The sequence below is a fragment of the Pyrus communis genome, chromosome 10 (assembly GCF_041283825.1).
Source record: "Pyrus communis isolate YQ-2024b chromosome 10, ASM4128382v1, whole genome shotgun sequence".
In the NCBI taxonomy this organism is placed as follows: domain Eukaryota; kingdom Viridiplantae; phylum Streptophyta; class Magnoliopsida; order Rosales; family Rosaceae; genus Pyrus; species Pyrus communis.
Genome location: NC_142574.1, coordinates 19,623,506 through 19,647,695, shown reverse-complemented (window position 1 = coordinate 19,647,695; position 24,190 = coordinate 19,623,506). Strand labels below are relative to the sequence as shown.

General features: G+C 36.7%; 5 protein-coding genes across 6 annotated transcripts in view; 4 read left to right on the top strand and 1 right to left on the bottom strand.

Annotated features, from left to right (window-relative positions):
• Positions 1-2,820: 2,820 nt before the first annotated feature.
• Positions 2,821-7,423, top strand: CLC-E (chloride channel E). The gene is made up of 7 exons (XM_068468376.2): positions 2,821-3,335; positions 3,787-4,243; positions 4,325-4,528; positions 4,890-5,356; positions 5,894-6,448; positions 6,558-6,766; positions 6,956-7,423. The coding sequence occupies exons 1-7, from the start codon at positions 2,895-2,897 to the stop codon at positions 6,987-6,989; spliced, it is 2,367 nt and encodes a 788-aa protein (XP_068324477.2). The 5' UTR covers positions 2,821-2,894; the 3' UTR covers positions 6,990-7,423.
• Positions 7,424-7,806: 383 nt separating this feature from the next.
• LOC137727432 (histone deacetylase 19) lies at positions 7,807-11,817 on the bottom strand. 2 transcript variants are annotated; one of them, XM_068466295.2, is made up of 7 exons: positions 10,989-11,817; positions 10,339-10,779; positions 9,809-10,039; positions 9,097-9,167; positions 8,958-9,015; positions 8,223-8,294; positions 7,807-8,124 (listed from the first exon to the last, which is right to left on the bottom strand). In XM_068466295.2, the coding sequence occupies exons 1-7, from the start codon at positions 11,514-11,516 to the stop codon at positions 8,038-8,040; spliced, it is 1,488 nt and encodes a 495-aa protein (XP_068322396.2). In that variant the 5' UTR covers positions 11,517-11,817; the 3' UTR covers positions 7,807-8,037. The 2 variants fall into 2 exon arrangements, with proteins under 2 accessions (XP_068322396.2, XP_088533333.1); XM_088677207.1 differs by having other exon boundaries at positions 8,223-8,300; positions 10,989-11,805.
• Positions 11,818-13,920: 2,103 nt separating this feature from the next.
• On the top strand, positions 13,921-15,852 carry LOC137730250 (tetraketide alpha-pyrone reductase 1-like). The gene is made up of 6 exons (XM_068469310.2): positions 13,921-14,096; positions 14,192-14,361; positions 14,576-14,770; positions 15,059-15,221; positions 15,320-15,512; positions 15,645-15,852. The coding sequence occupies exons 1-6, from the start codon at positions 13,970-13,972 to the stop codon at positions 15,784-15,786; spliced, it is 990 nt and encodes a 329-aa protein (XP_068325411.2). The 5' UTR covers positions 13,921-13,969; the 3' UTR covers positions 15,787-15,852.
• Positions 15,853-18,425: 2,573 nt separating this feature from the next.
• On the top strand, positions 18,426-23,990 carry LOC137729881 (tetraketide alpha-pyrone reductase 1). The gene is made up of 7 exons (XM_068468930.2): positions 18,426-18,564; positions 21,619-21,772; positions 22,004-22,176; positions 22,547-22,741; positions 23,076-23,238; positions 23,360-23,543; positions 23,770-23,990. Exons 2-7 carry the CDS (start codon positions 21,646-21,648, stop codon positions 23,909-23,911), a joined length of 984 nt encoding a protein of 327 aa, XP_068325031.2. The 5' UTR covers positions 18,426-18,564; positions 21,619-21,645; the 3' UTR covers positions 23,912-23,990.
• The window catches only part of LOC137729632 (tetraketide alpha-pyrone reductase 1-like), a 30,905-nt gene continuing 25,157 nt past the window's right edge, over positions 18,443-24,190 (top strand). The window contains exon 1 of the mRNA XM_088677702.1: positions 18,443-18,564. The gene's annotated coding sequence lies outside the window, so the exon portion shown is untranslated. The remainder of the gene's footprint in view (positions 18,565-24,190) is intronic.

Sequence of the window (24,190 nt, the reverse complement as noted above, 5' to 3'; positions counted from 1 at the left end):
TCAGTGTCCGGTTAGTTATGATCTTTTACTCACTCAGCTGTCTGAATTATTTATTGGTCTGAAAGTTCAAATAAAGTAATAAACAAATAAAAGAATAGTAGATTTGTGTGACGTCCTTTGTATCTTAATTTGAATGTCGCTTCTTGTAAAGTATAGTTGTTTGATAAACGATTCGAATATAAATTCTTAATGTAACGAAGGTTATTAATGCTAAAGGTTATACATGTGTCCAACCACATTACTGATACACGATCACATTGTTGATCACATCTCTTACAAAAAAGAATCCGTACTAAACCCCGTATGCATAAACAGATTTCGCCTTTTGTACGAGTAGTTGCGAGATCAAAATTATTGGTGAAAACAAGATAACGCAACGGTTTGTAAATATATATTTTCCATGTTGGCTATAAAAAAACAAGTTTGCAACTTGCAATTTGTTCTTTGATTAATCAAGCCTTGGGAAAGAGTAATTAAATAATAAGTTCGATTATAATTTTTAATCCAATTGGAATTTGCAATGCTGGAACACGTAAAGAGAGATCTTGCCTTCTTTTGAGGATAGAAAAAGGAACAATGGTGGAGTGATTAGCAAGTTTAGGTTTTTAGATTTGTCAACTTGTAAAAGTGGAAAAACAAAAACGTGCACATAGAGAAAGGTACTAATTAATGACAGATTAAGAAGGAAGCTGCAATCGAGAAATTGGAACGGTTTGTTTATCCGACATTTATTATGTTATTTTTTCACAATGTGCTGCACATTTGTACATTATTTGGTAAATCCGTCTAATGAAAAAACCTAATTATTAATGTAAAAACTAAATACACGCTATCTCTAATCTCAAGGTGTAAAATCCAAAAATTTAGCTTTGTATTTTCAACTATTGATCTATACGTATGAAGTTGGTCAGTTTTTTCCTCCAATGGTAAGGGACCTACAATTTCCACCCTCAACTTTATAATTTGTTAAATTTTGTATTTCTTTGATTTTTTTTTTATAATAATTTTGGAATTAGTTTTTGTATAATCTATCTTATTTATTTTTATGAACATTTTGATGTAAAAAAAGAAAAATTCAAATTCCCAAAAAACAATTTGTTTAGATACTTGAGTTTGATGACAATTTCTAGAGTTTTGGTGTTGGATTTTTTTTTTTTTTTTTTTTTTGATAAACTAATAATATTATTTTAACTGTTGGATTTTAAAAAATATTCGTTTAAAAAAAATTCAAAAATCCCTTTATTTTTCCACCCCAAAATACATCTCTTGGAGATGTTGTCAGCTCATGTCCTCACCACGTTATGTTCGAGTTTGGTCGATTGATCAGTGATTAGTGTTCTTAAATATAATTATAAACCCTCTAAATAACTTCATTAGTTGATTGAATAATAGCTTTCTTTTTGGTACAAAAAAGGCATTTTGATTGATCCCTTTTGTGATCACCATCATTTTCGATATTTAATTAATCTTGTAAAACTTGTTGCATTACATAATGTGCATGGAAAGATCTATAAAATCTATTAAATAATACATTAGCGATCTTTGAAGTAGAACTAAGTTTTGGATCAAAACCGAAAAATAGGTCATAATCATTAATGTAATGAGTAAATATCAACACATAATGTAATACATTCCCAATTTGCAGCTACAACTTTGTCTAGTTTCTTGTATTTTGTAACTATATATGTTGGTTTGGCGCCAACTGCCACCGGTTACTTTGCCTCGAAGTGTGCAATTTCGTTGTGGGTGCTTCTTTTGTTCTCAGTTTTAGTCAATGTCTCAATAACCATTGGGATGAACTTCTTCGAATTTTATCAGGTGCATGTCCATTCATAAGCACCTATCTATTTTTCAGTATGAATAGTTGCACTTTCTTATTTGCGAATGTTAAGGACAATTGTTCGCATAAACTGTAAGTTATTAATGCGTGCAGAACTTAGATTCTAATTGGGAATGTTTTATTACAACATAGATATTAAAGTTAAGCATGATTCCTGTGGTATGTGTGATGGGATGGATTTTTCTTGGAATGGATTTAATGCTAAAGGCTTCCTATGTTCTTGTGTACATCCACACACCGAGTTGTATTTATCACTCAAGTTCAACCATCCTTTCAATTACATTTGGTAACAAAAATTTTCTTTGCAAGGCGTGTTTAAACCTAATAGATTTACAAATCAAAACACTAACACGAAACTAACCTTGAGAAGACATCTTCGAAAGCACAGCAACAACAGACAATACCAAGAACTCAAAGCCAAGATCTTCTACAAACTCACCACTTGTATAATTTGAATCAATGGGGAATTCTCTGCGTTTTGTATATGTGGTATTATGTGCAAGGACCTATAGCTAGTATTTATACTGACTTAACTCTAATGAACCTTCCCATAATGATGTCACTAGGATTCCTTACGGTCAATAAATTTGATCTACCAAATTTCATTCTAAATAGGATAGAATCAACAACTCTTTTTCCCTAAACAATATCGGGTTATTAACTTTACTTTGGGTCCAAGCTATAGCTATTGATTAAACCCTAAACTTACTTATACTCCAACAATCTTTATTAACTATGTAGACTTATTAACTGTTGGATTAGAGTCTTAACTTCCAACAAGACGTCCGTTCTTAATTCGTAGAAACAGATGTTTATGTTATCAATAACATACCGCCGTTCAGTTCTATATGTGAACTATATTTAATAAGTTACCATAAAAATAACTCTACCGTGACTTGGTTAATATGAAAAGAAAAGGAAATTGGGGTAAATAACAGATAATATTTTATATAAATATAATATGAATTATTAATTATTTTATCAAACAATTATCCATTCGTTGGTTGTGATTGGAAATAGGAATGAACACCTTGCTCAACTGGTGTAGCAGCTAATGGGAGGCCTGGACTGCATATGGCGCTTCCCCAACGCCCACTCTCGCCGCCATTTACGTCCCCTGGTCTCTCCTCCTCCTCCTCCATCTTCACCGCCGCCGAGAAAAACCCTCCTCCTATTATCTCCCACATCAAACACCCAAACCAGAACAATCGACACCAAAAATGCCAGTGCTGGGTACACGTCAAACACAAGAACTAGTAAACCCATAAAAAATGGCAGAGCTCTCACTCCCAGACCTCCTCTCTCCCTCCCTCAAACCCAACAAACCCAGCAACAAAACGATGACAATGACAACGCAGAAGAACAAGAAGAAGAAGAGCAAGATGAAGATGGAAGCAGAGCACAAGGCCGTGGCCGCGGGAACTGGACGATAGTGCTTTCGTCGAGCTTGGTGGGTCTGCTCACCGGAATCGGCATCATTCTCTTCAATTACTCTGTATGTTTGATTTTTACCATTAACCAATTTTCCATTTTTGCTTTTCTTGCTTGCTTGTTTGCAAAGTTTTGAGATTTATCTGAGATTTTAGACGATTTATAATGTTCATGAGATACATTAGCTTGCTTGTCTTCTAGGGCTCTTCATTTACATGTTTTTGTTGACTCATTGCGAGAATGTTAAAAGAACTGTCAGAAAGTGTGTTGTCCACCTGTTTGGCTTGAGTGTTGCGACACTTGAGGGGGGCCGTGGGGATATGAAAAACTGTCCCACGTCGGAAAGTTAAGGAACCTTGCCCAGACTTATAAGGAGTCGGGATATTCCCCCATTGCCAATTTGGGGTGGAACCTCAACTTCCGTCACTATTACACATTTTTTGCTTTGCTTTTTTCTTGCTTGCCTTATGGATAAAGATTTGAGCATTTTCTGAGATTTTGATATGAATGGGAAGGTACGTGAGATCCATGATGTGTTCTGGGGTGGGATTCCTCAACGGGGAGCTTCATGGCTGAGAAAGGAGTACGTGGGAGATACGTGGAAGCAGGTGATTCTGGTTCCGGCTTCTGGGGGTTTGATCGTTGCCATATTAAACTTTCTTCGAGATGCTCTCGAGGATGGTTCACAAGATAACAATGTCAATGAGCAACGTGGAGAAAAAGGGGAGAATTTATTAGTGAAAATGGGAATGCCTGTTTCGGTTTTTTATGGTCTCAAGGCTGCATCGCGTCCTTTTCTCAAGGCAATTGCTGCTTGTGTGACACTTGGGACTGGGAATTCTTTAGGTCCCGAAGGTCCTAGCGTTGAGATTGGAACTTCTATAGCCAAGGGTGTTGGTGCTGTGTTTGATAAAAGTTCGCAAAGAAGGCTCTCTCTTGTGGCTGCTGGATCAGCTGCTGGAATTGCTTCTGGTTGGTCTTCAGTTATGTATTTATCTGTTCTGCCATTGTCAATACATGTTTGCCCTCATTGTAATTGTTCTGTTTTGACAGGGTTTAATGCTGCTGTTTCGGGTTGTTTCTTTGCTGTGGAGTCAGTCTTATGGCCATCACCATCTGATTCCTCATCTATTTCGCTTGTGAATACCACTTCTATGGTCATACTTAGTGCTGTGATAGCTTCTGTAGTTTCAGAAGTTGGTCTAGGTTCTGAACCAGCCTTTAAGGTCCCATACTATGACTTCCGCTCACCTACTGGTACACTATTAATTCTTCAAATTGATACATATAAGAACTTATGTGCCGAGTGAAATTTATTTAATTAATTTCTGCAATTGACTATGGTATCAGTACATAATCTATGAGTATTTACTTGTTCCTGGTAATGTGCTTTGCCTTTACGGAATACGGTTTCTGAATTTTCCCATTATTTGGGTAGTTGATTTCCATTGCATATTCCAAATGGGTAATTTCATAAATGATTGTGTTACAACACTAGTTTATTCACTCTATTGGGATGAATTTTTCAGGCATACCTTTAGTATATCTAGAGGTAGATGTTCAAGTTATTGTTTAAAGCTGCAGTTTTAACAATGAGACGTATTCAAATCATTTTCAGAACTTCCGCTATATCTATTGCTGGGTGTCCTATGTGGCTTGGTTTCGTTAACCTTATCAAAGTGCACATCGTACATGTTGGTATTTGTTGACAATCTTCACAAGACCATTGGCCTACCAAAATTTTTGTTCCCTATCATGGGTGGGTTAGCAGTCGGGCTTATGGCGTTGGCATATCCTGAAATTCTTTATCAGGGTTTTGAGAATGTTGATATTTTGCTTGAGTCTCGACCACTTGAGAAATGCCTCTCAGCTGATCTGTTACTTCAGCTGGTAGTGGTCAAGATAGGTGCAACCTCATTGTCTCGAGCCTCTGGATTAGTTGGAGGCTTCTATGCTCCATCACTTTTTATTGGTGCAGCAACAGGAATGGCATACGGGAAATTCATCAGTTCTGCGGTTGCTCAGTCCAGTCCTATACTTCATCTTTCCGTCTTGGAAGTAGCATCACCACAAGCATACGGCCTGGTACAGTTCTATGCTATTTGCATATCTAGTAGATAGTTTACCTTCAAAACTGAAATGTATAGCAATGCTCAACTCGTATGTTTTCATGTATGCATTCTGTTTAGACTTTAGGCTCTTATTGTCAGCGACTCAAAAGTTAGTTGTTTCATTAGTTAATTATTAATGTTTATAAAACAGAATGGCTCGCTATTCCAATCCAAATCTATTTTGATAATTTCTGAGAACAAAAATCACATTTGAATTACGAGGCCGCCTTGTGTAATTATCTAGAATCCTATAACCATTATCTTCAGGGGCAGATACCTTTCTTTTCAGAAGTACAATGTGTTTCCTGCATTTGTACTGGTTCTAAGGTGTAGAATGGTCTTTTGATAATTGACATGGAATGTACATAATACCAGTCTCCATGGTAACTTGAAAAATCTTAAAACTTTTTTCGGTGAATATATTATTTCTCTTTCTAGTATCTCTCTGCTAAAATCAAAAGGAATCCCAAAATCTGGATGTAGTTGACGGTTGGAAAGGTTCCATTTGCAGGTTGGAATGGCTGCTACTCTGGCAGGAGTCTGTCAGGTACCTCTGACGTCGGTTCTGCTGCTTTTTGAATTGACACAAGATTATCGTATTGTGCTACCACTACTTGGAGCTGTAGGGTTTTCTTCGTGGATTACATCTGGACAGACAAGGAGAAAAGATATCTCGAAGGCTAAGAAACTAAAACAGGGAAAGTCTAGTAGCAATCAACAACCTGAAGTACCTTCCCCTAGTGCAAGTGGGCTTTCTTCTAGTAATGCTTTCACGTCTAATGCAAGCGACCTTTGTGAATTAGAGAGTTCACTCTGTATAGATGGTTCTGATATTAATACTGAGAACTTAGAGAAGAGGATATCTGTATCCGAGGCCATGAGGACAAGATATGTGACCGTTTTAATGGATACATTGCTTACAGAAGCAGTGACTCTCATGCTTGCAGAAAAGCAGCCCTGTGCCATGATTGTCGACGATGATCATATTCTAATTGGTTTACTGACACTTAAAGACATTCAAGAGTTCAGCAATAAATATGCAAAACCAAGACGACAAAGACCCAAGGTAACAGCTAGTCCTTTGCTGCTGGATTATCTTTACCGGTTCTAATTTTTCCCCATCTACTAAAATTTGTGACCTGTTGAGCTTGAATAACTGGTTGTACATGCTGCAGGAGCTTATAGTATCTGAAATGTGTTCTTCAGATGGGGAAGTATGCCGAGTACCATGGACGGCTACGCCTACTATGACTCTACTTTCAGCTCAGAACATTATGAATAAGTATGGAATGAATCAAATTCCAGTTGTTACACAGCATGTTCAAGATCACAGAGGGCACTTAGTTGGCCTTTTAGACAGAGAATGTATCACTCTCACTTGCAGGTATCAGACCTTTTCTTTCCCGTCATAGCCTCTCTCATTTCTTCATGTCAGCTTTACGGACAAGTTATATAGCAGGAGTATACTTTTCAATGAAAATTTTCGTGACAAATTCCATTCAACATTTTGCATTGCAATCCGCGCACTGGGGATTTTACAATTTCTAACCTTTCTTTCCCTTGGTTTGTGCAGAGCTTTAGCAACCAGAGAATCCCTTTGCAAGTGACCAATACCGGATGCACTGATTTGTTGATAAAACAGAATACCTGACATCAGATTTATCTTAAAGTTTTTGGTAATACCGTCTGAAGACTCTCAACCTATCCCGGACACATACAATTCCGGCATCCACATGGTTGCTGCCTTAGACTGCCCGGTGCCACACTCAGCAAAGCCTTCCAGTCAATGCTCTGATTGATGAAATCTGGGATCAGCTAGGTTGTCCTGCCCGAACAACTACCAAATCTATAAACAACTGATGGACATAGGAACATATACAAAGTTGGAAGAGAAACCGTCAAAATTGGGATTTTCCCTTTACCATTTCGCCTTGTAATATAGAGTTACTGGTTTTACTGCAATATCGTACAGCTGATATCATTTGTTATATCACTCCCTTTACAGTTTTACTCATGAAAAATGAAAATTCTTTTGCGTAAAGGATTCAAGCAGATTATTATCCTAATTTCTCACCTCCAACATTTTCGGAAGCATTGATCACGTATGCCCAATCATTCCGGTTAACGCCCAATCATTCCGGTTAACGCCCAATCACACCGGATAACGCGTGTTTGAGTCTAGTAACTACTTGCTCCTATGTTTCAAGATTGAGTGAGGAGGTTGGAATGGCAAAATTATAAGCATCACAAGACATCCTAAATTTCTAGTCCCATGTTCTTCCCAAATGAAATGGATTTTTAGAACACCAAAATCAGGAACAGGACTACCGATTGGAATTATGATTCCTGAAATAAACACGGTTTTAGGGTGACAAAAAATATACAGTTTTATGGTACGACAGTATAATTACAAATCGACGCATCTACCAAATTTGGATACTTATCCATATAAGTTTAAACAAGCGTTGAATTCTTACAAAATACAAGAAATACTACGATACAGGAAATGCTAAGATACATGAAATGCTACAGCCCAAATAAATTACCAACTTCACAAATCGTTGGACGGTAGAAAGTTTTTCTTTGTCGAGCGATGGTTAAGTTAGAATGACTTGGTGATAAAGTCACCCCAAATAAATTTGCTCGCGATAATGTTTATATCTGGTCTGCAGGTTTATTCGTAGTCTCTTGTTCAACCTTCACAGCTGGTTCATCCGCAGATCCAGAGCCCATATCCAAAGCCTGCAAATGTCAAAGTCGACGGAGAACTATTAGTGGGAGAGCGTTTTTATGTCAAAGCGAATCCTGATTTTATTGATGGCCTTATGTGTTAACTTCACCTTTGTTCCTGTCGTAATCTCATCTACTGCTGGATCATAGCCTGAGCTTCTAGCATTCTCTGAGGTCCCTTTCTGGATCTCCAGCGTGCCACAACAACGAGAATCAGATATTGTTGAGGTAAATAACATAACAAATAGGTTCGTCATCCAAGAGGAAAATAGGCCACATGTTAATGTAAATTTTAAAATGCGGCACCGCAAAGGAAATGAGCACATCTTAAACATATAATCATAAACAGCAGCAGCTACCAGGGCTGGAAACATTATATTCTTATAAGAAAGAAAGGGAACATTACTAATCACCAATGTAGGCTTCACGTAACATTATATAAGAAACAGGATAACAGTGAGAAGCAAAGAAACACTATGAAGAGACAAGAGTCCCCTTTATTTACGATTTGGATGGCTTGAAATCAGTTCTAGGTAAATCCAGGTTTTGGTAAGTTTACCGTTAGAGCCGTCAAGAATGGTGCATATTAACTTGGTTCATTGCGTCATCTAAACTAATGAAATAGTAAACTACACAGGACTGTTTAACTTGTGGATAGAAGATTTTGTTTTTTCCTGTGACTTTCATCTTTTAGCCTTTTGTCAATATATTTTTGTCCTTTATCAAAAAATGTAGCAGTGCTTAAGAATAGACAAATGAATTGGTAGCCAAATAGAGTGAATTATAGTTTAAATGACTCCACAGCCGAAAAAAGTTTTGAGTTCGAGAGATGATGTGTGACATACCGGATCTTTAACCTCAGGTTCAACGATCTCTTTCTTTACTCTGCTTGGTAAAGGCTTACTGTATAAAACAGAAATCAGTATATTGCAAAGACATAAGTGCTAGATAATGAGAGCAAATTAGGAGAATAAATTGAAGTACCGTTCATCATCAACCTCCATATCAGAATCTGGATCCCACCTCTCATCTGGGTCATCCTGTTCTTCATTCTCCTGAAAGAAGTTAAAAGGAATAAATATTAAACCACTGAATACAAGCCAATAAAAACAACGTTAAATACTGAGTACATAACAACTGAGATTAGATTGATCTGAACAGGCAAGCTACATTCTTTATACATAGATTAAAATAAGTCAGAATGAAGCTTTGCCACTGTTTACATACACAACTTTTCCTTTTGGATCATCACTATACTCGTTAAAAAAGTCTACAGAGACTTCCATCAAGTATTCCACAGTTATCATACTACAAGAAGGAAGCAGAAAACATAGGAATGTCAAAATGTAAGCTTGATAGCAAATAGATGGAAGGAAAAGACAGAAATTTGGGGTCTTCTGCTCAGGAAAAATGTGGAGTAAATGCGGGTACCAGGTAGCTCGTTATGCTACAAGAAATCTTGAGAACAAGAAGTTATCTATTACAAGTTACTAATTTAGACAATAGACAGACGACAAACTCATGCACTTTGGCTGTATAATGTCAAATCTGAACAATGAACAGTAACTTGCTAAGATAAGTCTAACAAATCAATGCATAAGAAAAAAATTCAATCAGATGATTATTATGTTTTGATGAAAATAGAAGATGGAAAAACGAATTAGTTCTGAGAAAATGATTAGTTGCAGAAACATACCTCCGGAAGCTCGGTATCAGGAGGTCTGTCCTGAAATTGGACACTGGGTGCATGCTGAAGCGTGGAGAGGTTTTCAAGAAGCTTTGACCGTATTTCTTCTAGTAACACGTGAGAGTTCTTATTTTCCATGTTACTCGGGGCAACATGAAGAGTATAATCTGGACCAAAATACTCATAATACTCGTGCTGTGGCATTTTGTCCTCAATTTCTGCTCCAAGTGCTACTCCTGTCTGCATTACAGACAACATATCAAAATCAAAAGAATTCCATAAGACTCAAGACTAAACAAAAATTCGATGCACCAAATACAGATGATGTGGAACTACACATGTCACATTTACAGCAATGTGTTAAAGGTTAGTTGTTTGCCAGGCACTATACTCATATTATGCAATCACAAAACATTAACATGCTATCTGGCAAGAGATTATAACTCATGATAAAAACCATACGATATGTTAGCGCAATCAGATCACGGGTGAAATAATTTGGAAACGTTAAAAGGTAGAACAGAATACGAGAAGTGTACCTCGTAGCACCAGCAACGAGCAACATTGCGAATGGTATAGCCACCGCCACCTAGAAGCAAGAGCGGGACGTTGAAGGATCTCATATATCTAACACACTCAGCGTGACCTTTGATGGAAAGATTGAAGCAGCCAAGCCTGTCTCCAGATAAGGAATCAGCACCACACTGGAGAACCACAGCCCCAGGCTTAAAAATTTCCATCACCTTCCCAATGATGGGCTTGAACAAGTAATGGTAGCTCTCATCATCAATCCCATCATCCAACGGGACATTAAGGGAGTAATACTTCCCTTTTCCATACCCAATATCGCGAATGTCCCCTGTGCCAGGGAAATAATCCCCAAACTTATGAAACGAAACGGTCATGACCCTGTCTGTCGTGTAAAACGCCTCCTCAACACCGTCTCCATGGTGAATATCAATATCCACATACAAAACGCGCTGTTCAGGCAAAACATTAACAATTTCAGTAACCCATTTCAGAGATTACACAATACAAAACTAAACCAACATCAAAGAGTTTGAGACTTTAACCATGCAATTCACATTTTCGACAACCGAATTCAGAGATCATACAAAACAAAACAAACCCAATAATCCAAACATCAAAAAGCTCAAAACTTTAACACTACGCAATCAGATTAACCAACCTCGTGCTGCTTAAGAAGCTCCAAAATTGCAAGAACAATGTCATTCACATAGCAAAACCCAGAAGCCTCACACTTTTTAGCGTGGTGCAAACCGCCAGCCCAATTAATCGAAATGTCGCAAATCCCATGGTTGAGCTTCACAGCGCCGCCGACCGACCCGCCGGCGTAGGTCTGGCAAAACGAGTACAACCCATCAAAGACAGGGCAGTCCTCGCCGACATTGAACCGCTTGAGCTGCCGCAGCTGGTCCTGCTGGGTTTCCGGGGTGATGTTCCGGAGGAACGCCACGTAATCGTCGGCGTGGAAGCGGCAGAGGTCGCGGTCGCGGGCCGGGTAGGGTTTGAGGACCTGCATGTTCTGGAGGAGGCCGTAGTGGGCGAGGAGGGCGTGGGTCATCCGAATTCGGTGGGGCTTCATCGGGTGGCCCTGCCCATAATAGTAATTTCCCACTTCTGGGTCGTAGAAATAGCTCACCTTCCTCTTCACGCCGTCGGGACCCGACGCTAGAGAGTTGCCGCCGGTGTCCATCGTCGGCGGAAACCAGATTTTTCAGCCAAAAATTGGAATTTTTATAATTTTCAGATTGGTTTATTGGGGGTTTAAATCGGCGGGTAGGGCACCAAATCGATGTAAGGAAACTGCTTTATTTTGGTTTATTTATATCTGATTTATTTAATGGAGAAAGAAAATGGCTTGGATTTAATTTGAATTGGAAAGAGTGAGAGAGTGAGAGAGTGAGTGAGAAGAAAGAACAAGAAGAACGTAGCTTTTGTTTGTTGTTTTATTTGTTCCCTCTTTCTTTACTAGGGTTTTTCTCAGTCCTGATTTTGGCCAAACTCAATATTTTAATCTTTCACTTTTAAAATAAATCAATGTCATTCTTAACATTCATTATCGAACATCAATTTGATCATTCCTTTTAGATTTTATTAATTATCCTGATTGTTTATATGTGAGACCCACAAATCTAATAAAATTGTGACACATGAATTACACAAAAGAAGGGTTTTTATTGCAAATGATTATTGACATTTATCAAACTCCTCATTTTCATCTCTAAGTTTCAAAAATTGATAAATATGGTCCCTGACTTTCACTACCGCACATCAATTTATTCATTCTGTTAAAATTTCGTCATTATTTTTTGTTAGTGTATTGATATGGCCCTGCTAATTCAATCATATGACTCCACGTGGATTAATTATAAAAAACTATTTTAGTGTAAACAATAAGTGGAGAGGAAATGTATGAATTCGAGATGCAGTATGTCGAAATAGAATGTTGTATGCATCAAGACAATCTTCCGCTTGCGTATTTTAGGATGATTTACAAAGAAATGTTTAAGTTAATGCAAACTAAATCTGAATAGGTAGTGGTACTTACATTAGCAGTATGTCAAAATAGAATGTTGTATTCATCAAGACAATCTTTCGCTTGCGTATTTTACGATGATTTACAAAGAAATGTTAAGGTTAATACAAACTAAATCTGAATAGAAAGTGGTACTTACATTAGGCTTAATTTAGTTTTTTTTTTTTTTTTTTGTCAAAAAATAGATTTTTATTAGATTAAGCGTTAAATTAGCTACCAATGAAGTTTGAACTCACATCGTTATGTAAGGACTTAACTCATTTCCATCACTGTTATAAAAGGCCACTTGCACTGGCTTAATTTAGTTGAAAGTAGTGATTATATTTTTTTTCGTGTCCATGATATGCGGGAAGCCACGGTCACCAATCGAGAAAGTCAAAAATGAATATAAATTTACTCAATTGTTACTTTTAATTAATCTCATCTTGATTTTTAAGTATTCAATTACAGGTTTTGAAGTGAAATTCGTACTTTTTTTTTTTTTAATTCCATTTGTCATAGTAAACACATGGAAGTGAGAAATTGGAAAGGTTTTATGTAATACTCTGATACTCATGTTCTAGTAAAGCAGGGACATCAAGATTCCTAATGATTCCAATTCACATTTCTTATAATAAGTTTAGTAGTTGTGTCTTCCCAATATTTGAAAAGATCTTAAGTTCGAATTTTTCTCCTTAATTGATTAGAAAATGAAAACACAAAAAAAGTAAGGCCCAATTTAGTATTACTTCTTTTAACAAAAAACTGCTTCACTTTAAAATTAAGCAATAAAAAAGTGTTTGGTAAAAACAAAATATACTGTTTATTTTAAAAGCAATGGCCTTGAGACAGTAGGTTTTAAAAGCAGCCTATATGTTTCTTTTAAAAATTGCTTTAATAAAAAGCCGAGTTAAGCATTCAGAATATTTTTAATTCCTGTAATACGCTCATTAATTTTAAACTATGACATTATTTATCCTTCTAGACACTTCTTTTACACTGTTTTTCAAACTCACAACACTTTTAAAAATACAATTTATAAAACACTCAACTGCTTTATTTTGCAGTTGATTATTCTTAAGGCACAATATAAGCAATTTATTAAAAAAACACAACAATCCCAAACTGACCCTAAATCTAGTGGTAATTGTATTATTTTTTTTTTTTGAACAACGTGTTTTTTTTAAAGAAATTTAAAGTCGTATCTACATGCAATAATGTCAACAACTATCTTTTATAAAAATTTGGACTTACAATATCGTCCAACAAAGCTTATACTATGCATCGTTTATAAGAGGGATCAAGAAATCGAGTCCAAATATTTGATATGGAGCTTGTGCTGCTAAAATGGCATCGGACTTCATCACTTTTGCATGACTTGCCTACTTCTAACCTTAGCTCAAGCTAAAAATCATTTCCCTCATGTCTTTGACTTAATAAACTTCATAAAGATCAAGATTATCCTTATAGTAATGAACCACAAGCATAGGATGGCTTACCTAAACAGTTCTTAATGAGAAACCTCAATGCACGCAGCATGCACTTTTATATTGTTTATATCTATACATTCCTTATAAAACCTGGTGGCTTGGAATATGCAGTTGTACTAAAGCACTGTTAATTTGAATGAGATGAATCAAAAACTCGAATCCAAACGTAAAGTTTGTGTCACCGGGGCTTCTGGTTTTCTGGCATCCTGGCTCATTAAGCGGCTTCTCTTATCCGGCTATCATGTAACGGGGACTGTAAGAGATCCAGGTAGGTACCGTAACCCCCAAGTCAATCTGCTTCATGTAGCATTGGATTCGTTTTTTCAACATAAAACTTATGTGGTTTTCTGCATGAGTTCAAAGGAAACGAGAAGAAATTGGCGCATTTGTGGAGGCTAGAAGGAGCTAAGGAAAGGCTCAGATTGGTGAAGGCAGATTTGATGGAAGAAGGCAGCTTTGATGATGCAATCTTAGGGTGCCATGGTGTTTTCCACTCTGCTTCCCCTGTTTTGAAACCTTCATCTGATCCCAAGGCATGTTGCTCGTCTAACTTTTTCTCGTTAAATATATGACTTATGTTGTTACACCATCAATACAGATTATACATTTAAACAGAATTTCATCGTACTAATAGCCGAGATTGATAGTTTAACACATAGCATGCGGGACAAGAGAACATTTCGCTTAAAATTAATGGTCTTGTACATAATTTGAGTATTGTGCTTATCTTTTGTCATCCATGCACAGACCGAAATCCTGGAACCGGCTGTTGAGGGTACCTTGAACGTGTTACGTTCGTGTAAGAAGAATCCGTCCCTAAGGCGCGTGGTACTTACCTCATCTTCTTCAGCTGTAAGGGTGAGACGAGAAGGGGATTTCACCTCCAACGTACCGCTTGATGAGTCATCTTGGAGCTCTGTCGAACTCTGCGAGACGCTTCAGGTAGCACTAATTAACAAAACTCTCTCTGTCTGTTCTTGTTAAGTAGTTTTCCTTACCACTGCCAGTATGCAGTCCAATATTCGATGACGTTTTCAGTGAATTCGACATAACTTTGCAGGCTTCCATTCTTAAATACACAAATAGCTAGCTGCAAAACAAATCAATGCAGACTTGTATTGATCTATGCTATTACATTTCTTAAGCTCGATAATTTATTTTTCCATGTACATTACATATGATACATCCGAACGGTGAACTGACAAATTATGCATCTACCAATTACAAAAGATATGGTACCCTTTGTCGAAAATTTTAGCTGAGAAAGCAGCATGGGATTTCTGCAAAGAAAATGGGATTGATTTGGTAACCATCCTACCCTCCTTCGTGATCGGGCCTAGTTTGCCCCCTGATTTGTGTTCTACCGCATCAGATGTTCTTGGCCTACTTAAAGGTACTACTACTGCTGATTTATGTCCCTGCATCATAAGCGCTTCGTTTAATCTTGATCATAAGCGCGTTAAATGGTTATTTGTTTGAACATTCAAGCAGGTGAAACAGAGAAATTCAAATGGCATGGAAGGATGGGATATGTTCACATTAATGATGTTGCACTCTGTCACATCTTAGTCTATGAGCATGAAAGTGCTCATGGTCGATATCTTTGCAGCTCAACGGTTTTGGACAACAACGAGTTGGCTTCTTTATTATCTGCAAGATATCCATCCTTACTTATCCCCGCAAGGTTTTATTTTTTACCAGCTACAATTAATTAAGCATTCTGAATCCTAATCTCTAAAAAAGAAAAAACGCGTGTCACACTAAGCGTATCAATTATATCAGATGATTAATCGAATATTGAAGTTGGAATTTTCAGGTTTGAGCAACTAGGGAGGCCACATTATGAGATGAACACCTCAAAGATTGAGAGTCTAGGGTTCAAGTTTAAGAGTATCCAAGAGATGTTTGATGATTGCATTGCTTCTTTGGTGGAACAAGGCCATCTTCCTGCACTCTAGTTAATTTATGCTCTGTGATTTTCTTGCCGTACTGGCACTGGCTGAATAAAGTAGTTAATAACTCTACTTTAGCCTGTACTACTACTTAATCAATGGTTTGGACTTTGGATTCACAATATAATATGTAAAATGTTTGACAAAAAATGTTTCCTCTCTTTTTTTTTTATTTTTTAATTTAATTGTTTAATTATTTTTTATGGTTGGACAAGTAATATTCGGAAAAAAAGGAATTCAAACTCAAAAGTCTCCGTACGTGACTACGTGATCTCAATCGCTTAAATTATAAATTATAAGTGCTTCATCTATTTATAAACATTTGACTATGCCCATAGGTGGGTTGAAATACTTTTAAGCTTTTTTGGGTCTCTCTGGGGATTAGTCTTTTTTTTGGGGTGTTGGATATCTCAAATTTTGGCCAAAAAAATTAGAGAAAAATACAGAAACCATATTCATTGCTCAAAGAATGCATGAACTCTAAATAAATATATGAATTCTACTAGATAAGTGAATGTATCTGGAATATCAAGAGTCAATCTATGAAGTTTGATGTATTTGATAGAAAAGCAATCTAGAAGCATTTTGATGGGACTCCTAATCACTAATGTACATTGATTGAAACCTTATTAGTTTTTAATTTTTGGCCAATTAACTTTGTATACATTAGCATGTTAGCAACAACTATTTTATATTTTAAATTAAACGTTACAACTCAGGTTTTTTCCATGATTAAAATGTAGTTTTTTTTTTTTTTTGAACAAATGATATTATCTCCACTAAGGGGGGTAGGGGAGTAGGCTAAGCTTCACAATAGGTTAGCAATAATGTGGTTTGAATTCACCTTCTCCATAATCGAACCTAAGACCTCTCATTTACAAGTGAAGAGGAATACCACTAAACCGTAGTATAAGTAACATATATACTTTGATTTGATTTAGATTAATTATAGGGATTTACTTGGGTTAGTTTGACTTGATTCTACTTAGGCATGTGGGAGCATAGTTTTTCCCCTCAAGAAGTCAATTCACTACTCTCAAAAATTAGGATTTGGATTTCATCTGAATCCAAATTGTGGGGATCTTAAAGATTTTCACATCCTAATCATTCATCGTACATTGTGCGGTCATAAATCATTTGATTTTTTTATTATTTAAAATTAAACACAAATAGTACTTAAAAAAAACTAACCACACGATATACGATGAATGACTAAAATGTAAGGATCCTGAGAGGATCATCATCCCTATAATCATGCTAAAGAGATGTTGCATTATCCCACTAACATGCCCTTGTGGAATATCCAATGAGTTAAGGAGAAAAATGCAGGGAAGTGAAACTTGGAGCCCAGTACTTCAAAGCCTATGCATATAAATGGCAACTAACGTACCTACAGGAAAGTAGAAATGAAATTATTCTAAAGTTCTCCTACAATCATAATAAGTACTCATTAATATGAGTGTCATAGTGTTTTTGATGTCTAGAACTTCTCAATGTATTTATGAGATTACTTATTGGTGAGAAACGTGCAAAAAGCATATGGAGAGGCCGAGAACACCGTCCAAGCTATACTGGCGGTACAAGTTAAAGCTCCAAACAGCGAAGATTCTCTGCCCTCCTTTATGATTTCACGAATTGACAAGAAAAGCTTTTATGCACATATTGATATGCAGGAGCACTTGACAAATAAGAAAGTGAGAAGTAGCATGTACAATTATCTTCCAAGCTTTCTAGATGGATATCAAACTGAATTACTAACAAACTAATAAAACAGTTGCATAGTAGAATTTTGATGTTTTGGGAAAATTGTTAATGTGTCATGTGATCTATAAAATTCCCTCGTACCCATCAATACTATTTTTCCATCCACTTTTTAACGATAGTTTTAATGACATCTCTAACATTTTGCAGAATGACTAATAAGGACCATCTTTAACCTTTTATTCTTTTGTTTTTGTTTTTGTGTTAATTTTTCTTACTTTTTAGGTTCATTCTGAAAATTAGAATAATGTAAACTTTAATTTTCAATTAAAAAACTAAAATTAGAATGAACGAAAACATGAGCCCAACAAGTTGAAGCCATTGCAATGACACCAACCAACTTGAAATCATAGTTTTCCTCGTCTCTAATGTCAGTTCCTTCGTGTCCATTCCAACTCTTCATCAAACACCATAGACCAATTTCAATTACCTTAAGAAACCTTACTCTTTTTCTCTTTCTCTTTCTCTCATACCCATTGATATATAGTTTCGGCAATCTACGTCAAACTTTACTCAGGTCATCTAATTGACGTCATTTCAATACCCCACTTCAATTAATCCTCTAATTGCGTTGTAATTGCATGGAGCAACTACGAGGTCGACCGAGGATCTCACTCATCCTCATATAAAATTAGAGATGGAGTTAGCTGACGATGGAAAGGGGGTTGCCTGCCGTCGAGTGGTTGTGGTCTTGATAAATGCATATTACTTATTATCATAACTGTCGGTTTGTTCGATAGAGTGTAACTAAGCTGGCTTTGAATGGAGTCAATTTTTAAAAAATAATTTTTGGACGACAAGAAGACGAAAAAATGAGAGCCTCTTTTTTAGCATACCTTTTCAGATATTTATTTTATTCTGGCCATGCCAAGCATTATTCTAATCCAACGGACTGAATTGCGTCAGGTTTTGCCAGATGAGAATATATGCTGCTCTTCTGAACTTGACATGTTTGACTTGGGTTCTCCGCAACTGGGTCTCACCGTTTTCCTGCCGGCTGGAGCCCTCAAACAGTCAAACCAGGTCTGGTTTTCCTCTCTCTCGTCTCTTACCTTCGGTATCTTATTTCATCCCTACTTTTTTACTCTCGGAAGAAATCCAACTTAATCCAATCGGAAAACTTACAAACATAAACAAAATCTGATCCATTTAACATAGTTTCTTCCGCTCCTTGGTTCTCCAATTTTCATGAGAAATAGGAGAAAAACTAGCAAACATAAACAATCTGACCCATTAAACATATTTTCTTCCGCTCTTTGGTTCTCCAGTTTTGTAAGAGAAATAGGAGATGGGTTTTGATTATTAATAGATTACTAAATAAGAATAGCATATGAATCTTAGAATGCCAAGTTTTGCGTCAGATCTTCAGTTAATTTCAAGTGTTTCATGTCTTTTCTTAAAATTTTATTTCCAAGTTTTTTTAGATCTTCCTTTACTCTTTTTGTCGTGAGTCCCTGTCTCACATATTCTAACTGAAGTATCTGTGGATCTTCGATTCACATATCCAAACCACCTTAATCGATTTTGTCGCATCTTATCTTTGATTGCAGCTGCTCCTATTTTACCTTGGATATCCTCAATTTTAATCAAATTATTTTTCGTGTGTCCACATATCTAACAAAGCATTATCATCTTGCTACACTCATTTTTTGCACGTATTGATGTTTGACCGCCTGACATTTTTTGCAATAAAACATTGATGGCCTTATTGTCGTCCTATTAAATTTTCTGTTTAACTTTAGTGGCATACGACGGTCACACAACACATCCTATGCAGTCTTCCACTTCATGGTCGAGATTTTCATTCAATTTTTCGTTCTTTTGCAAGATAGATACAAAATAACGAAAGCGTCCACTCTTTGATACTTCCTGATCTCCAATCATCACCCCTATTTCATTTGGACCTCCATTTCCACTAAACTTGTACTCCATATTCTTTGTCTTTGATCTACTTTGGCGAAGACCTTTAGTTCCAACACTTCCCGCCAAAAGTTTAGCTTCGCATTTACTCCCTCCCGCATTTCATCTATCAACATCATCTGCAAAAAGTATACACCAAAAAATATCATCCTGAATATGTCCCGTTAACCCCTTCATAACCAATGCAAAAAGATAAGGTTAGCATAAACAAGTAATTGACTAATCTTTGCATTTGGCTAGTGAGTGAATGTAAAAAAGAGAAGAAATTGAGTATCCGCACAATTTTGTTTATTTCATCCTTAGTTCTCCTTTAATTTATTCGCTCCAAAGGTTTGAACATACATTGGTGCGGATGGGGAGGGAAAATGTCTGCCGAAATCACTTTCTTTTTTACTTCTTGGATTACGGCAGTTGGGTGAAAGGAAGAGGTTTGATGGGTTGCAGCCGTGTGGTTTCAGTGCTTGGATTTTGTTTGGACAGTTTGGTTTGAAAGTCTATAAATTATAATGCACACATTTGAATACACCAATTAGACTACAAAGCAACAGATTTGGGCGTAGTCAAGTTGGATAAAGTAATGTGCTCACCACCACCTCCCCCCCCCCCCCCCCCCCCCCCTCTCTTTCACCAATTAGACTACAAAGCAACAGATTTGGGCGTAGTCAAGTTGGATAAAGTAATTCACCTTCATGAATAATACCCCATGTTGGTGTTTTACGGCCCCAATAAACTATTCGATCTCTTCTAACCTGTTTCCATATGCATTTGCTATTAATAAATATTTTTGTTGAAGTTCCTTTCGATTGCAAATATAAGGATAGTATAGTGGCACAAGTAAGGGTGTCGAACCACAGGGACTGATAAACAAATAAGTAAAACCTTTGACTCTTACATATTAGCATTAGTTAATGACTCCTATGATTTAAAACTGGGGGGTTTAAGTAATTTTGGAAAAGAAATAAAGATAGAAAGAAAAGGGAAAAATTAGAACTACCTAAAAATAAACCTAAGACTTGAAATAGGTTAAAAATGTTTTTAGTACATAAATATGTCTTCCCCTAAACATTCATAAATCAATGAGATGATATTTTAACTTATTTATTTCAAATGCACAACTAAGATGTTCACATATCTAGCTTGACATATAACTAGATTGTATGAATCCTCATTTTCTTTGCATGTGAGATGCATGGCATATACATCAAACTTATATTTGTAGGTGCAACCTAACAAGGCATATACTCAGATTTAGCACCCAGAAACTCATTAAGAACGAAGAGGATTATGAACATCACATGAACCCTAGAACATGGCATTTATCCTAGATTTTCATGGAATCAGTTTACATGATTAGTTATGAACCTAACCACATGTTGCTAATGAATGAAAGAAGATATGGCAGTCATCCTTATCATTCTCACTCAACATAAAGCAAACATAAACAAGGTAGTTAAGCTTGAAAATATGTGCTTGAAACAATTGAAGGCAGAATACATAAAAAATTAGGAAAGCTAAAACCTAGAAACTGCTCAAGGCCGAAGACTCTTGCTCTCTTCTGATTCTATGTTTTTTTGTTTTTTTCTCCTCTTTTTCCCTCATGTTGTGTATTTGTCTCCTATTAAAAGGCTTAGGAGTTATCTAACATCTGACACATTTACATCCTTAAATTGACTCTCATTTATAGCTCATTACAATCAGCTTTTAGCATAAGAGTAACTGAAAACTAGCTGTTATTAAAATTTATAACTGAACAGCTCCTCTTTATTCTGTCATAATTTCTTGTCAAAACCTCCGAATCACAAGCTGTAAAGACTATCAGAAAGAAGACTTCCAAGGCTTTCCAACATATATGGCCCATTTTCTAATTCATTCTGAGCACTTCGGGGCAAAGCTTGCAAGTTGGCTGTTCTGTAAGGGCCTTTTCTGGCAGATCTTGGGCCGCTATGGTCTGGTCTTGGGTGAGTTGGGCTTCAAAATGTCCATTCTAGGCTCTTAAGATATTCAAAATAAGATGATTTCTTCAAGCCCTTACTTTCATCTTAAAATACAATACAAACAACAAAATACTTTGTGATGCATAGAGATTTTAAGTCAAAAACCTATGTAAAAGAGGGTGTAAAAGTATAACTTTATGCACTCAACAATTTTGGCTTGCAGTAGAAGAGTGCTGCTAATTTGAAGGGGATGGATGAAAAACTTGAATCCAAAGGCAAAGTTTGTGTTACGGGGGCTTCCGGCTATCTGGCATCTTGCCTTATAAAGCGGCTTCTCTTGTCGGGCTATCATGTAATTGGAACCGTCAGAGATCTAGGTAATCTCCTCGTCAATCTCTATGATCAAAGCCTGCAATGCATTTCTTTATTAAATGACAGATTTTGTATCGATGATATATGTCGATGACAATGGTAGATAATATGCCTGTTAATAGAAAACCTTATTATTGTGTCATCGATCCAAAATTCTTCCTTCAACAAATAACAGACGTCCGCACACAGAATGTTTATAAGATTATGATATTCTGGTTTGTGCAATGCATTGAAAGGAAACCAGAAAAAGTTGGCGCATTTATGGAAGCTGGAAGGAGCTACAGAAAGACTCAGATTGGTGGAGGCTGATTTAATGAAAGAATGCAGCTTTGATGATGCAATCTTGGGATGCCATGGTGTCTTCCATTCTGCTTCCCCTGTATTGAAGAAACCTTCATCTGATCCAAAGGCATGTTGCATCTTATCTGAGACTATATATGCCTTAAAATTAAGGGAACTTTTTTTTTTTACCCTGATTCCTGAACACTGGGCCTTTGAGATTGCAAAATCTTCAATCTGGATTGTACATTGAACAAAAGTTCACCCTCTCGATAGTTCAGATTGATAGTCTGGGTTGTACATTGAACAAAAGTTCACCCTCTTGTTCACCCTCTCGATAGTTCAATTGATAGTCTGGATTGTACATTGAACAAAAGTTCACCCTCTCGATAGTTCAGATTGATAGTCTAATAGCATAACGTGTCAAATTTCTAGCTCCCAAATTATTAAGCCTTCACACAAATTGAGGAATGTTGTTATTCTGTGTCATGCATATATAGACAGAAGTCTTGGAGCCAGCGATTGAGGGCACCTTGAACGTGTTGCGTTCGTGTAAGAAAAATCCATCTCTGAGGCGAGTGGTTCTCACTTCATCTTCTACAGCTCTAAGGAATAGACCCGATGAAGATTTAGCATCCAGTTTAAAACTGGATGAATCATCTTGGAGCTCTGTGGAACACTGCCAGAGACTTCAGGTTGCTTTCATCACCTAATTCACATAAAATCTTCAGTAGTTAATATTTTTTTTTCTGGTACAATTAAGAATAATTTTGAATTCTGCTTTTTTATATATAGCTCTCTAATAAGATGCAAAAGCATTGCAGATTTATGTTGATCTCTGCGAGTACATTTCTTAATCTCAATATTTGCTTATGCCATGTACATTATATATTGTATGTATGTGTGTGTGTGTGTGTGTGTATGTGTGTGTGTGTGTATGTGTAACCAACTAACTGATTAACTGACAAATTATGTATGCTTTCATGATTCGCTTCATTGATCTGGCCGTGTGTGTACCTGTTACAAAAGCCCTGGTACCCTTTATCTAAAGTTCTAGCCGAGAAGGCAGCGGGGGATTTTTGCGAAGAAAATGGGATCGATTTAGTAACTGTTCTACCTGCGTGGGTGATTGGACCTAGTTTGTCACCTGATCTATGTTTGACTGCATCACGGGTACTCAGCCTGCTTAAAGGTACTACTGCTGCTGCCTGGTTTATGTAGATCAAACCGATACACTGTAGATTACGCATGATTTTCACTTGTTGATCTTGGTTTAATTTAAACGGTTATTTTTTTCCTGAGCAATTAAGCAGGGGATACCGTATGGTATGGAAGAATGGGATATGTTCACATTGATGATGTTGCACTCTGTCACATCTTGGTTTATGAGCATGAAAGTGCTCATGGTCGATATCTTTGTAGCTCAACAGTTTTGGACAACGATGAGTTGGCTTCCTTATTATCCATGCGGTATCCTTTCTTACCTATTGCCAAAAGGTAAATCGACCAAATCCCAATTGCTGAAATAATTGTGTCGTCAATGGGTGATTCGTATGTCATCGGTGTTTGATTTTGATAAGTTCAGCAATCAGAAATTGATAAGCTAGCTACATTTGATCTACCACATGGTAATAAAGTAAAAACATATGAAGATGAACTTGAACAAGCAGAAATTTATATATACTCTGTTGTTTTGAAGTTTAATTAACATGGGAATTTTCAGGTTGAAGCAAGTAAGCGGACCATATTATGAGTTGGACACGTCAAAGTTGCAGAGTCTAGGATTCAAATTCAAGACTATCCAGGAGATGTTTGATGATTGCATTGACTCTTTGGTGGAGCAAGGCCATCTTTCTGCACTCTAGTTAATTTATGCTCTGTGAAAGCAAACTAAAAACATACTCTGATTCATCAAGATGAAAAATAAAAACTGACTTAACCCTAGGGCATGCGGCACATGGATTTTCTATCTGTTTAATGAATTGCTGCTAGTGTTTATATCATACGCAAACAACCTAAATGCATATGCAGCAGCAGTAGGAAAAACCCTAAACTCATCTAATGCGTGCGGCAGCCAAAACAAAAAACATATTATGATGCACTCGGTGCTAATGCCCTGTTAATCTAGTCTGTGTTATGTGGCA